The sequence below is a fragment of the Berghia stephanieae genome, chromosome 11 (genome assembly GCF_034508935.2).
Source record: "Berghia stephanieae isolate SIO BIC M18660-M18661 chromosome 11, UCSD_Bste_1.3, whole genome shotgun sequence".
NCBI classification, from domain to species: Eukaryota; Metazoa; Mollusca; class Gastropoda; order Nudibranchia; family Aeolidiidae; genus Berghia; species Berghia stephanieae.
In genome coordinates, this window is record NC_088370.1 from 16,419,459 (window position 1) to 16,434,458 (window position 15,000).

At 36.1% G+C, this 15,000-nt stretch overlaps 1 protein-coding gene across 1 annotated transcript in view; it reads left to right on the forward strand.

Annotated features, from left to right (window-relative positions):
- Nucleotides 1-1,386: 1,386 nt before the first annotated feature.
- LOC144957162 (uncharacterized) overlaps nt 1,387-15,000 on the forward strand; it is a gene marked incomplete at its 5' end in the record, with an annotated part of 14,911 nt that continues 1,297 nt past the window's right edge. The window contains 5 exon segments of the mRNA XM_078888179.1: nt 1,387-1,731; nt 2,398-2,662; nt 3,166-3,236; nt 5,487-5,618; nt 12,062-12,144. Coding sequence (XP_078744305.1) covers nt 1,503-1,731; nt 2,398-2,662; nt 3,166-3,236; nt 5,487-5,618; nt 12,062-12,144 — 780 coding nt within the window.

Sequence of the window (15,000 nt, forward strand, 5' to 3'; positions counted from 1 at the left end):
TGATGATGATGATGATGATGATGATGATGTTGTTGATGCCGATGATGATGCTGATGATGATGAGGATGATGATGATGATGATGATGATGATGATGATGATGATGATGATGATGATGATGCTGATGATGATGATGATGATGATGATGATGATGATGATGAGGATGATGAGGAGGAGGATGATGATGATGATGATGATGATGATGATGATGATGATGATGATGATGATTATTTTGATGATGATGGTGTTGATACCGATGATGGTGACAATGACTATGATGTTACTAGTGTGCATGTGTGTGAGTGTGTCTATGTCAATATATTGTATTGTTATAACTAAGTAACCAAATGACAAATTGCCATTTTTTTAGGACAATAAAGTTATATTATTATTAATGGGGAGGGGGGGGGGGGGGAATCCGATAGCTAGGTTGGTAGAACACTCGGCGAATATATAAATGGAACTGTTTAAAATCATGTGTGAATTCAATATTTATTTTTCTCTGACTCCTCCTTGAATCCAACACATACAGATATATTGTTAATACATATTTTGATCTACTCAGAATAAATGGATGGATAGAATTAAGAACCTAGAAGTATGGAAAAGAACACAGCAGAAACCATTGGTAGAGGAAATAGGAAGAAGTCGATGGAGGTGGATTGGACACACCCTTAGAGAGAATGACTCGACCATAACAAAGAAAGTATTGGACTGGAACCATCGGGGCAAAAGATCAAGGGGAAGGCCACGGGGAACATGGTGAAGAATTAACGAAGTTGATATACAGAGAGTGATAAGACATGGAACGAAAAAGAAAAGTTAGAGAAAACTTTGTTTCTGGCCTATATCCTGACCCAAGGTGAAAACGGCATTAATGATGATGATATTTAGAGCGCTTCAGAAACGAGGATAAACTCCGGTTTCAAGGGCATTCAAGGAACCATTTGTAAAGCATTTTAAGGACATTTAGTGGATATAGAAAAGCTCACTTTTTTCGATCTGAAGGACTGATAATTTCATTCCTGAGTTCAGTCTAAGGTTGATGGAAAATTTGTAGTCACTCCTAGGTCATTCTTGGTAAGGCGTCAAGTCTTGCCACAAAAATCAAGCGACGTTGAGCGTAATTAACATTTGCTTGGGTGACAGTGATCGTGGAAAATTCTGGTCCCGACGGATAATATAAGAGTGATAATACAAAAAAGACGCCTAACTCGCGACTGGTAATGCATGATAAGGTAATGTGGTCATATGACCTGCTGAGTGAATCAAAGATTGTAAAGCTCGTTCAGCACGATAAATCCATTGACATGCGCCATGTGAATGTTCATATATAACATATATTTCCATTACAATAAATGTAAAATTTTTATTGCAATATCTTTCAGAGCCAATCGCTATTATCAATTACAACATCAACAACCAGACAGGACAGAAAATTGAAGTCAATGAAGAAGAACAAGTGATCTTTGACTGTTTGGCTGAGGGCAACCCTTTCCCTGTTATGGCTATCAACGGACTTCTGACCAAGATGAATCTCGATGGAAAAGTGACCACGGTGGGTGTGAATGCACAGAGGATAATTGGGATTCTTGCATCCGCCAAGGTATCTGACACGGATACGTTTATCTGCACGGCGGCGAGTCCACCCAAGGCAAAGTTGAGAAGGAAGAGGTGTGCTGAAAATGTGACCCAATCTCCCGAGAAAAAGGCTAGTGACTTGATCGTTATTGGTAAGTAATTCGTTGTAGTCGTCGTCCTCCTCCTCCTCCTTCTCCTCCTCCTCCTCCTCCTACTCCTACTCTTACTCCTCCTCCTCCCCCTCCCCTCCTTCTTCTCCTCCTCCTTCTCCTCCTCCTGCTCCTCCTCCTCCTCCTGCTCCTCCTCCTCCTTCTCCTCCTCCTCCTCCTTCTCCTCCTCCTCCTCCTTCTCCTCCTCCTCAAATCCTTTTTTTTACTTGGGCGTCCGAAGAGTTTCTGCAATGACAGAGAAGTGATAAGACATGGAACGAGTTTAAAAAGTTAGCTCAGGATAGATAACGATGGAAACTGTTTGTCTGTGGCCAATATCCTGACCCATGGTAGAAAAGCCAATGATGATGATAGTATTTCAGAGTGATGGCGTCTTATTTTCTAGTTTAAATAATGATCATCCATCCTCACTCTTTTACGTCCCATTATCCCAACAATCTTCCTATACATCCCGTTAGTAAAATGGGTATGCCGCCTTATGATTCGATATATGTAACCTATATATTACTAGTCCTCCGAAGGACTGTTTAAACAACACTTTCAATGAGGTTGGAGCCGGAAGAGTAGAGGGTGCGACTTCACGACTTTTCAGTCCCCTTGAAAAACCCCAGAGAATATTAAATCTGGTGCCAATCTGTATGTCCTCAGGCGCCCCACTTCCCACGTTCCCCAAAGACACTCCCCCAGAGGCCAGGAGCAGACCGGACGGGAAATTGCTATTAGAAGTAGAAGTTATCTCCCATCCTGAACCAACGTCGTACGTTCTAGAGAAAGTTTTGGAAGAGGTCAAGGGTCAGCTGACCTATTCGGAAATTGATAGAAAGACTTTTGAGGTTGAGTTCACTGCACATAATTGTCGAATCGCCACTGTCAAACTATGGGGAGTGGATTTTGAAGTGAAAGATAATACAAGGTAGGTCTTTCCAATACCATTACCACTGCTTTTATACTATTCTCTCTCTCCTCTCTCTCTCTCTTTCTCTCTCCCTCTTTCTCTTTCCCCACCCTCTTTCTCTCATATACACACAAAATCTTTATTTCTCTCTCTCTCTCTCTCTCTCTCTCTCTCTCTCTCTCTCTCTCTCTCTCTTGCTTAATGTATCCCCCATCGTAATCATCCTTCTTCTTCTTCTTCTTCTTCTTCTTCTTCTTCTTCTTCTTCTTTCGTCTTCTTCTTATTCCTATTCCTCTTCTTCATCCTCCTCCTCCTCCTCCTCCTCCTCCTCCTCTTCTTCTTCTTCTTCTTCTTCTTCTTCTTCTTCTTCTTCTTCTTCTTCTTCTTCTTCTTCTTCTTTTTCTTCTTCTTCTTCGTGTGTGTGTGTGTGTGTGTGTGTGTGTGGGGGGGGGTGCATTTTATACCTACTCCGATTTGTTTCACTCATTAGTCAACATCAACATTAATTTTCTCTGCCACAGATACAGATTTACCATCAACAATGGAAAAGGGCAACCTACTCATGTTACCCTTGGAACTAGGAAAGAACCAGGTATATACATACTATTGTGTTTTGTCTCTTGATATCACTAGTACACTTACATGATATAGGATCTCAACCTAGTACTGCCGCACTAGGAAAAAACACTGATTAAAAATGTTGACCCAATAACTCGTCATTCAATATAGATCAATTAAAATGATCCTCATCTTGGCAAAAGCACTCATACCCGGGACTTCGTAGGTTTGAGAGTTTTTGGCAAGATAATGATCATTATAGTTGATGTTCAAATTCTGTTTTCTGTTCTCATAAGTATATTTGATATTCATGTTTAATGAAAGAGTGAAAAATGTCAATTTTAATATATATTTTCATAATATAGCATTTAATTTATGCGCAAAATATTTTTTAAAAATTCCTTATGTCGGCGAAAAGCATTAAAGGGATTACTGATTTTAAATCAGATTTTATTAGGAAAATATACATCATTATTGTTTCAAATTATTATTTTTATATTTTGATATGTGTGCATAAATGTATTTTTTACTGACAATATATAAACATTATATATATATATATATATATATATATATATATATATATATATATATATATATATATATATATATATATATATATATATTATATTATATATATATATATATATATATATATATATATATATATATATAATGTATTAATCGATATTTAAAGGATGAGTTTTCTGGCCTAAATCTTAAATACTTATATTTTTTAAAAGAGAACGGCGAGTTCGAGAAACTGTCATCAATGGTGTTTCGCCATTTTACTCTTCTTGGACACCTTATTCAGTTTCTTCCATGTGGTGTATTCACTCTTTCATTTCCTCCAATATGCGTTGGCTACGTCGCAAATGGATAAGAAAATCTTGCTTACATCGTTTGATAATATCTTGCTCATTATACTGCTTATATATACTGTCTCAGTTGGTAGAGCACTCGTTTCACAGGCAAAGAAACTTGGACCAATCCCAGGTGAAGTAGAAATGTTTCTGATCCTAAACCTCTCCCCCCCTCCTTGTCCACCCAGAAATGTTTGGGTAGCCAGATCTCTAAGAACTGGCAGAAATTACTTATCGACGGACTATCTAAATTGCTGCTTTCTGTTACGTTATAGAAACCAGGCTAAATCCCGGCTTCATTGGGCCTTGTGCCTCTGAGGGACTAATTTAAAAGAAATCCGTCAAGACCACAGAATCACCAGATGAATCAGTCTCTGGTAACTTTCTTCGATTCGCCCCCTCCCCAACCTACTCTCAAGGACGTCCGCACAGTAGTTAACTCTATTTTATCTAGTGTCCTTCATCAAGTTGCTGGCGAGCGACCTCTTTTATTTTCTCTCAATGAGACAAATTAGGCTGCAGGCGCTGGTATAGGATAGACATCTGAAAGGTGTGTATGAAAAGTGGTAGACAAAGAAAAAAGAAAAATACAGGGGAGAAGAAAACCCCCAAAAACATCAGCCTGCCTCCTCTGGGGGTCAAAACTCAGACCTTTTGATTGTTTGTAATCAGAAGGTCTAAGGTTCGATCCACAGTCAAGACAAGCTGATATTTTTAGATGATTCTATTTCTTGTATTTATCTGTCTACAGATATTTATCTGTCTATGTAGGGTGTCGATAAAGTCCTTCCACGATGTCAAATACTTATTACTCTAAAACCGTTATAGATATTTACATCTGGTTTCGCCATCTTCTAAGGAAAAGTCGTACATTTACGGCCATCAGTCATCACCTACATTACATCACCAAATGTAGCAAAATCAAACCTGAACCTAGAATAGGTCATTTTTCTATCCTTCTATTTCGGAATGGCAAAAGCTGGCACAAATATTTTTGTGTAATGTTATTGCATGAAACGAAATCGTCAAAGGTAGCTCAAAAATCTTTCATAGCCAAGTTTGGCAGACATTACAGGAAATCGTTTTTTTTTATTTAAAAAAAATAGAATAATTTAAATTTGCTGAGACACATAGTGGGAGATTGATCACGCCCCGTCGACCAAGCGATTTTTGTCGCACTGTTGCTATTCCGAAAAAGTGGAGAGACAAATGAGATCTTTTAAGTTCATGTTGATAGTTGTAAATTTGTAATGTAATGTGGGTCAACGACAAATAGGCATAAATGTATGGCTTTTCCTCTAAAAAATTATGGAAACCAAATGCAAATATCTATAACGGTTTTAGAATAAAAGGGCTTTGAAATCAGGGAAAAAAATTATAGACTGTATATCTAGTTAAAATTTTTTTTTTTTGATGTTCAGAGCCAGGATCTGAATTCAGATTGTTGGATGAGGAACATTTTAAGCTTACAATAGCATTAGGTGCCCTCTTCGCCTTAGTCATGGTCTCTGTCATCGTTGCCATTATCACCTATGTCCACTGGATACGCAAAGGTCAGTTGAATTATTTTATGAGTTATTTTACATTTGACAAGCCATTTGTGTAATGGGCATGATCTATATTATATTTCCATGTGCTCTAGGTTATTGGTCACATTGTAAAATGTGCTCAAAGTGACCTACATATTGGAAAGTGTTCACAAATTTTGAACTATCAAACAATACGATTGGACATTGTATTCAGCTTGAAAAAATGGGTGTGTTTTCAACTTTTATAAACAAAGCAGTGTTTACATTTGTTCAGAAATGTCCAATCGTTGGACAGCAACAAATCACGTGATTGATGACTCGGTTGAACGAAAACATGAATATAGATCGCTCTCATTAATTGTCATGTAATTCTCTTTATTAGAAAAGAGAAAGAATAAAAGAAAAGACTTCTCCCTGTCCTTTGTTATAATTTATAGACTTCAGATGAGAAAACAATTCTCACATAAGTCTCTCTAACCATAGCTCTCGTGGTCATGGAGCGTGATCGTAGCCATCGTTAACTTATAGATAGAACGAAGATAACGTCACTCTGGTCTTTGAAATTATTTTTTGCCATCCGATTTTATGAGTAATTCTCACTAAACTGTATTAACCAGACTATAAAACATCATTGTTACACATAGTTTTGTGTGTTGGTCCGTTATACTTCCGGATGGCAATGTTGTGAGCGTCTTAGCCAAGTGCATTGTATCTATAGCCTGACACTAACCAAAAATGACGTCAAAAGACAAGTCTTTGGCCACAAAAAAAAAAACAAAACAACAAAACAAATCGTGATTTGTATCCAATAGTTCAACCAATGGATTTACTTGTTTCCTTGAGCCCTACTAACGACAGCTCACTATACGCTGCACGAACTTAAAAAATGACTTCAAACTATAAGTCCTAGTGGGATCTAGTGTCAGGCTATAGATAGTATGCGCTTGGCTAAGAAGCTCATAACATTGCCATCCGGAAGTATAACGGACCAACACACAGAACGGTGTGTATCCATGAACGTTTATAGTCAGGTTAATACAGTTCATTGAGCATTACTCATAAACGCGGATGGTAAAAAACAATAACAAAGACCTGAGTGACGTCATCTTCGAACTATCTATAGATAGTGTGCGCTTGCCTAAGAAGCTCACAACAGTGCCATCCGAAAGTATAACGGACCAAAACACAAAACTATGTGTAACCATGAACATTTATAGTCTGGATAATACAGTTAAGTAAGAATTACTCATAAACGCGGATGGCGAAAAAACAATAATAAAGACCCGAGTGACGTCAAATTCGTTCTATCTACGCTACAAGTGACCGATGGCTAGCCTTGTATTTTGACGTCATTTATATTATATGTCAGTGAACAGCCTAGTGAGATGTTATTAGTAGTTCTCAGGAAACGAATGATCCAATAGGATTCAACAGTCGTGACCTCACTTCACTCGTAATGACGCATTGTAACTTAGTAACTGGTTCTAAACTATCGGAACAATGGCGGACGTCCTTATGAAATACTTTTCCGACGAGCATAAAGGTGTATCCAGACGAGAAAAACATTATGAATCTGATCATGTTTTGACTTTTATACATTCTGATCACATGAAATGTGAAAAAGTTTTAGCCAGCATGAAGAATAAAAAGTATCGATTTTCTTTGTTTAGAACCAAGCTACTCGTGGCTGGGCGGACGTGACATCAGACTATTGAATCTTATTGGTTAACCTATAGATTACAACTTTGTTTAATTTATTGGTGGTCTGGCCTTATATTTTGGCGTCATGTTTTGGTCAATGTCAGACTATGCGTTTACGAAGGCTACGCTCTAACAATCTATTCATGTTTAATCCGCTTCACAGTTTTGTTTCTTGGTGCGAATTGTCTGGCCGAAATGCGCCGAGTTAGATGGAGAGAAAAAAAAGTAGGTAGCCTACACGTGACTCATTTCACACAAATCAAACAATTTTTCTGCCCTTGGCTATCGTCAGAAGACAGACAAACACTCAAGGTATAAAAATATTGATGCTATACATTTAGGTAAAACAATAACAATATCCATCAGTCGGATATAACGTACCAACACACTTAGTGTATACTTGAACGTTTATAGTCCGATTGATAAAATATAATGAGAACAAATCACCAGAATGGCTGTCTAAAAACAATAACAATGAGCTGAGTGACGTCAAGTTGGTAAACATCCACTCGCATTATGTCCATATGTCAATTAATGGGAGCGATCTTTATTCATGTTTTCGTCTAATCTAATCATCAATCACATTATCTGTTGCTGAACAACGATTGGACATTTCTCAATGTCTCAATGTATCTCAACACACTGCCTTGTTTATGAAATTTGTAAACATATCCATGAGTCATGCTGAGCAAAATGACCAATTGTGACGTTAGATATATTTCTAAAACTGTGAACACTTTTCATTATGTGGGTCATTTTGAGCCCACTTTGCAATGTGACCATGACCACGTGCCCATGGAAACGTAATATAGACATGGCCGACTAGAGTAAAGGCCTTGTCGCACGCGTCTTGAGCCGAGTTGGTTAAGGCCATTGACCAGCGCTGTGTAGTGTGTAGGCAGTGTGTTAGTGAGTTAGTAAAGACCGTATGCAATGGGGCAGTGATGTAAGAGACGAGTTGTAATTATTTAACTCATTAAAGGTGTCGGAGTGATGATTTACTAGTAAATAGCCTATATCAAATTCAAATTATAAATCACGATGAGATGACTAGTTAAGCTTTGTTTAGAAATATACGTACACAAAACTTTATTTGAGATGGACTAAAAATACAACAATGGGAGAGAGAAGACAGAGAGTGAGAGAGAGAGAGAGAGAGAGAGAGAGAGAGAGCGAGAGAGAGAGAGAGAGAGAGAGAGAGACAGAGGAGAAAGATAGAGAGAGAGAGAGAGAGAGAGTAGAGAGAGAGAGAACTTTGGGGATTTTGTTTAAATATATTTTATTAAGTAGTAGTAGATAGTAACGATATAGTAATAGTATGTGAAATATGATGAGTGAGTTGTAGTGTGAGTAGTAGTAGTAGTAGTAGATTAGTAGTAGTTGAGTAGTAGTAGAGAGTAGTAGTAGTAGTAGTAGTAGTAGTAGTAGTAGTAGTAGTAGTAGTTAGTGAATTAGTATGGTTGATATAGTATAGTAGTAGTGATAGTAGATATAGTAGTAGGAGTAGTGAGTAGTTGCTGTTGCAGTATAGTTGAAAGGATGATGATGAAGGGAGTGTGATAATTTTATAGTGAAAAAATTGATAACAGAAATAAATGTGGAGACGAAGGGTAGGTAAGATATTAATAGATAATAAAAATTGAATGACAAATGATGATGCATAAATAAATATATGTGATAGATGAGAGAGAGAAGATGGATGTGATGATGACAGATGAGATATGATGAAGATTGCATTATTTAATCTAAATAATAAATAATCCAAGAAATTAAACGAAGCAAGAGAGAAAACAAAGTTTTGTGTTGGTCCCAATGCCAGATGAAACAAACACTACACAGAGAAAAAATTTTGAGGAAAGCCTGAAATTTACTACTACCACTACACACGGTACCTGTGTAACGAATACAATAGACTTAACAGTAGTAGTCAAGAGCCTCGTGCTTTTGCCAGTACTTTAGTTACGTCATTAATATAGATCATGCCCATTGAAAGTTGACACAGGTTTTCGCAGATTTCATTATTCAGTTGAACATGCCCAAAGTGCAACCAAGCACCACAAGATGCAAACCATCTCGTACTAGATTGCCCAGAAACAAAACTTGAAGGGGGATTTGAAACCATCAACAAATGTGATGATGACTTCCGATCCTGGATTGATACCTTGAACATAGAAGTGTAGCCGAACGATACTACTACTAGTTGAATGATTTCTTTTCACTAAATTATCTCAGAATATAACATTTCTGTGTATTTGTTCGATTGATACAGTCTGCAGAATGGAAGCGATCTATATTAACTTTCCACGTGCTCGAGGTCATTGGTCACATTGCAAACTGTGCTCAAAGTGACCCACATAGTGAAAAGTGCTCACAGCTTTCGAAATATCTAACATCACGATTGGTCGTTTTGTTCAGTTTGACACATGCGTATGCTTACAAATTTCATAAACAAAGCACCGTGTTTACATTTTAAAAGAAATATCCAATCGTTGGAGAGCATCAAATCATGTAATTGATGACCTCGTTGGACGAAGACATGAATATAGATAGTATGCGCTTGGCTAAGAAGCTCATAACATTGCCACCCGGAAGTATAACGGACCAACACAAAAAACTGTGTGTATCAATGAACGTTTATAGTCAGGTTAATACAGTTCAGTGAGAATTACTCATAAACGCGGATGGCAAAAAACAATAGCAAAGACATGAGTGACGTCATCTGCATACTATCTATAGATCGCTCCCATTCTCTCAAATGCCATGTTTACCGACTTCACATTGAGCGCTCACATACGAAGGAGCCCCTAAGTTTCACGTCTCCATATTGTCATTTTAGTCTCGGGTGCCATAACAATGGGAGCAGAAGTTTTTGCGTTACACCTTCTTTTCTTCCGATTCAAAACGCATTGGAAGTGTACAACCAGTCATCCAGCCAGACAATGCATAAGGAGGCATAGCTATTTTAGTAGCAGGGTGTACAGACAGATTGCGATCACGGGTCGTAAAAGAGAGATGTTGGTTGCGGCTATGTGGTCTTGTGATATGACACTCGCTTTCGGATCGGAAGGTCCTAGGTTCGAGCCTCGCTCGGCGCATAGTTGAGTCCTTGGAAAAGACTCTTTACTCACATTCCCTCACCGTACTCAGGTTTAAAATGAGTACCTAGCGTTGTCTCCTAACAGGCGTCATGTCCCATCCTACATGTTAAATGTTGCTGTTGGTCAGGGATCCCTTGTAAAGCGTTTTGCGCATGACTTACTTGACTTAGATGCCTTTCGCGTCTCGACCGAAAGATCGGGTCGCCTTGGCTGTATCCAGTATTTCCTGTGTGAGGTGTCTCCAATATTGCCGGTCCTTTGCTAGGGTTCTCAGATTTTCAAGGTCCCCTGCCGTTATGAGACTAATGCTTTGTCCAAGTGTTGTGAGGTTTTTGTTTAGGATCACAGGGAGTGTTGTGATCGGTCTTCCTCTGAAAAGGTTCCCGTGTTTTTGGAAGTATCCCGACATGGCTTGGTTAGCTGGTATGTTTTTGTCCCTGCGTAGTATGTGACCGAAAAGTTGCCATCGTTGTAAAATGTCAAGGGAGATTGGTCTTTCTTTTGTGATCTTATAGAGTGATTCATTTGAGATCTTTTTTGGGTATTTGATGTCCAGTACCCTTCTTAGCTGTGTGCGATGGAAGGCATCCAGATGTTCTTCTTCGGATTTTGTCAACGCCCAAGTGCCGCAATTATACAGAAGTACCGGTTTCACAAGAGCACGGTACAGTTTCAGTTTGGTTTTTCTCTTTATTTTGTCACCTCTAATCCATACATTGGTGAGTTTACTGAGTGCGGCGTTTGATAGCTGTTTTCTTCTTTATACATCCTCGGTGTCTCCAATTAGTGAGCCGACTTTCTTTGTTCTTTTCCATTCCTCTTTGTTCCTCGATATTGTTGTAAATTCGGTTTTATTGGCATTGACTTGGAGGTTATATTTCATGAGGGTATTTTGTATGATCTCTATTTTTGCTGGTGTTGATCCAATAAAATCGATATCATCTGCATAAGCGATTTCTCTAGGGATTGCATTCTCAATATGAGTCGTTGGTTTTGGAATGACTTTTCGAACTTCTTTCAGAGCGTGTTCTAAGTATATTGTGAACAGAATCGGGCTCAGACTATCTCCTTGGGGGGTCCCGATGTTACTTTCGAACTGCGTCTGTTTTGTGGCCCCGTATATCCTTGGTTGTATCTTTGTGTTGCTGAGGAGAAATCGGATTATTCGGAGCTCGTCTTCGTCTACTATGTCTGTTAATATCTCCAAAAGTTTTCCTCTGTCGATCGTATCAAAGGCTGCGGACATATCGTTTCCGGTTATTGTTATGGATATGTTTTCTTTGAGTGCCTTTGCTGCCAACCATTTATGTGTCCATACAACGTCCGATGTGCTTCGGTCTTGGCGAAACCCGCTTTGGTTATGTGATAGATATTTTTCTATTTTCGGTCTAATTCTGTTGAGGACAATAGTTGACAGTGTTTTGCGCATGTTTAGTGGATATTGCGCTACATAAAAGCTCATTTTTTTATGGACGACCACCATTATGTTAGGCTAGAAAATAAAATGTCATCACTCTGAAAACAGAAGATCTGTTGGAAAATGAATAAAACAAGTCCTCCGGAGGAAAGGTTTCACAATTGTAAGGAGATTGAAACCAGTATTGACATGAGACTATTGTTCCATATTATTGTAAACCCCGTTGTCTTCACGAATGATATTATTTCCAGGAAAAGGGAACTTAAAGTACAAGAAAAGAAACCCATCGAGAGGCTCGAGGCACCCAACGGCTTACCCAGGTCAACATCCACAGGTAGCAGTTGTATACTATATTAAATGATGCTCTATAATAATAATAATGATAATTATAATGAACATAATAATAATATTGATAATGATAATGATAATAATAATGATAAATGAAAATTTAATAATAATATAATAATAATAATAAAATAATATAATATAATATAATAATAATAATATTAATAATGATAATATAATAATAATATATATAATATAATAATAATAATAATAATAATAATAATAATAATAATATAATAATAATAATAATAATAATAATAATAATAATAATAATAATAATAATAATAATAATAATAATAATATAATAATAATAATAATAATAATAATAATAATAATAATATATAATAATAAATAATAAAAAATAAATAATAATAATAAAATAATAATAATAATAATAATAATAATAAATAATAATAATAATAATAATAATAATAAATAATATTAATAACAATAATAATGATGATGATAATGATAATAATAATAATAATAATAATAATAATAATAATAATAATAATAATAATAATAATAATAATAATAATAATAATAATAATAATAATAATAATAATAAGATTTGGAATGAACTACCACGTGGTCTGAGGGAGTGCAAGTCTTTGCCTACTTTTAAAAAGATCTCAAGACACATTTTTACTGTATTTGTTTTTCTTGACTCCATATGAATCCTTGATTTGGCTATGAATTATTATTGTTGTTATTATTTTTTTCACTTAAAATTGATATTTATATTGTAAAGTGCCCAGAGCTTGTGTTTTACACGAGAATGAGCGCTATATTAATGTGTATTATTATCATTATTATCATTATTATTATTATTATTATTATTATTATTATTATTATTATTATTATTATTATTATTATTATTATTATTAATATATAATAATATATAATAATAATAATAATAATAATAATAATAATAATAATAATAATAATAATAATAATAATAATAATAATAATAAAACTAGGGTTGATGACGGTGAGACTTCAACTATCGGGATGGTGACATCGGGCGTACCTCATGGCTCAGTCCTTGGGCCCGTCCTATTTTTAGTGTACATAAATGATCTTCCACGAGTTATAGGTCAAAAGTGCGCCTCTTTGCTGACGACACAGCATTTTATAATCAGATAAGAACAACAGACGACTGCAAAACACTAAAGGACGATCTAGCTAAATTACAAGAATGAGAAACAATAAATCAAATGGAATTTAACGTATCAAAGTGCAATGTTCTAACCATCACAAATAAGAAAGCACCTATTACATTTGAATACCAACTTCATGGTCAAAACCTGGAACATGTAAAGACAGCAAAATACCTTGGCATTGAGTTTTCTAAAAACCTCAAATAGAATGACCACATATGTCACCTGGATTCAAAGGCAAATCAAACAAGTGCTTACATCACCGGCAATTTAAAAAGATGCTCAATCGCAACTCAAACCCTTGCTTTTAAAACTATTGTTAGACCAATTTTGGAATATGGCAGCTCAATTTGGGACCCATATACAAAGAAAAACATCGACACCTTAGAAAACATCCAAAGAAAAACAGCAAGACGCATCATTAACACATTCGATCCTTTCTCAAGTGCGTCTGAAATATCACAACGGATTGGCCTTGAACCTCTGGCAAAGAGAAGAAAGATAGATAAACATAAATTGTTCCACAAGATCTACTACAAAAAATCGTGCCTTAAACTTTCAAACGACATCAAAGATATCGGCACAAGAAATACGAGGGGACACACAGCAAGAGTAACTATCCCAACATCAAAAACAGACGCCTACATGTATTCGTTTTTCCCTTCCACTGCCCGACTATGGAATAGCCTCCAAGCTGAAGTGGCTGAAAACGGTTGCCAACATGCCCTCACGTGATTGCTTGAGTTCACAACGTGACTTTTTAATCTATGATTTTTTTAAAAAATTAGTATTATGTGCAGAGTTTTAGCAAGTTTAAAATGTAAAACCCTACAAACTGTGGAGTGATCCTCGACAATATTGGAATTTTCCACAAGACAAATAAGAAAGAAGAAGAAGAAGAAGAAGAAGAAGAGAAGAAGAAGAAGAAGAAGAAGAAGAAGAAGAAGAAGAAGAAGAAGAAGAAGAAGAAGAAGAAGAAGAAGAAGAAGAAGAAGAAGAAGAAGAAGAATGTTCCAAATAGCCAATGAAAATTTTACGCCAAAGAGCACAGAATTACTGGCAAATCTAAAAACAAAAAAAAGCATTTTTATATTTTACAGACTGATCACAAAAGGTATTTTATGATATCTATAAATCTTTATCAAGGGAAAAAAAAATAAATTAAAAACAATCGCTGATGACGTCCGACCGAAATTTAAAACTACAAAATAGAAGTAGCACTTTCAGAAAGAGCCAGCTGAGTCCGAGGTGTGATATTTAAGCTGTCAGACTCGAGCCTTTTAGATGCTGGTCTGGACAATTTTGTAATTTATTGAAAAAACATCGTTTTTATTATTGTTATAGTCATTAGATGTTTTTTATACAATGAATTCATTTTATTAATTATTATTTCCCCCCCTCCCCCCTTCCAAACCCCCCAAAAACCAGAACAACAACAAAATAGCTCTGGTATTTTCATTATTGTTATCACAGTTTATACTTTACCATTATCATCGTATTTTTATCATTTATTGTTGATAACTACTAACTACTACTTACTATTATCTATACATATAATCTTACTACTATATACTATACATACTACTACTATTATTATTATTATTATTATTCTACTACTACTACTACTACCACTACTACTACTACTACTACTACTACTACTACTACTACTACTACTACTACTACTA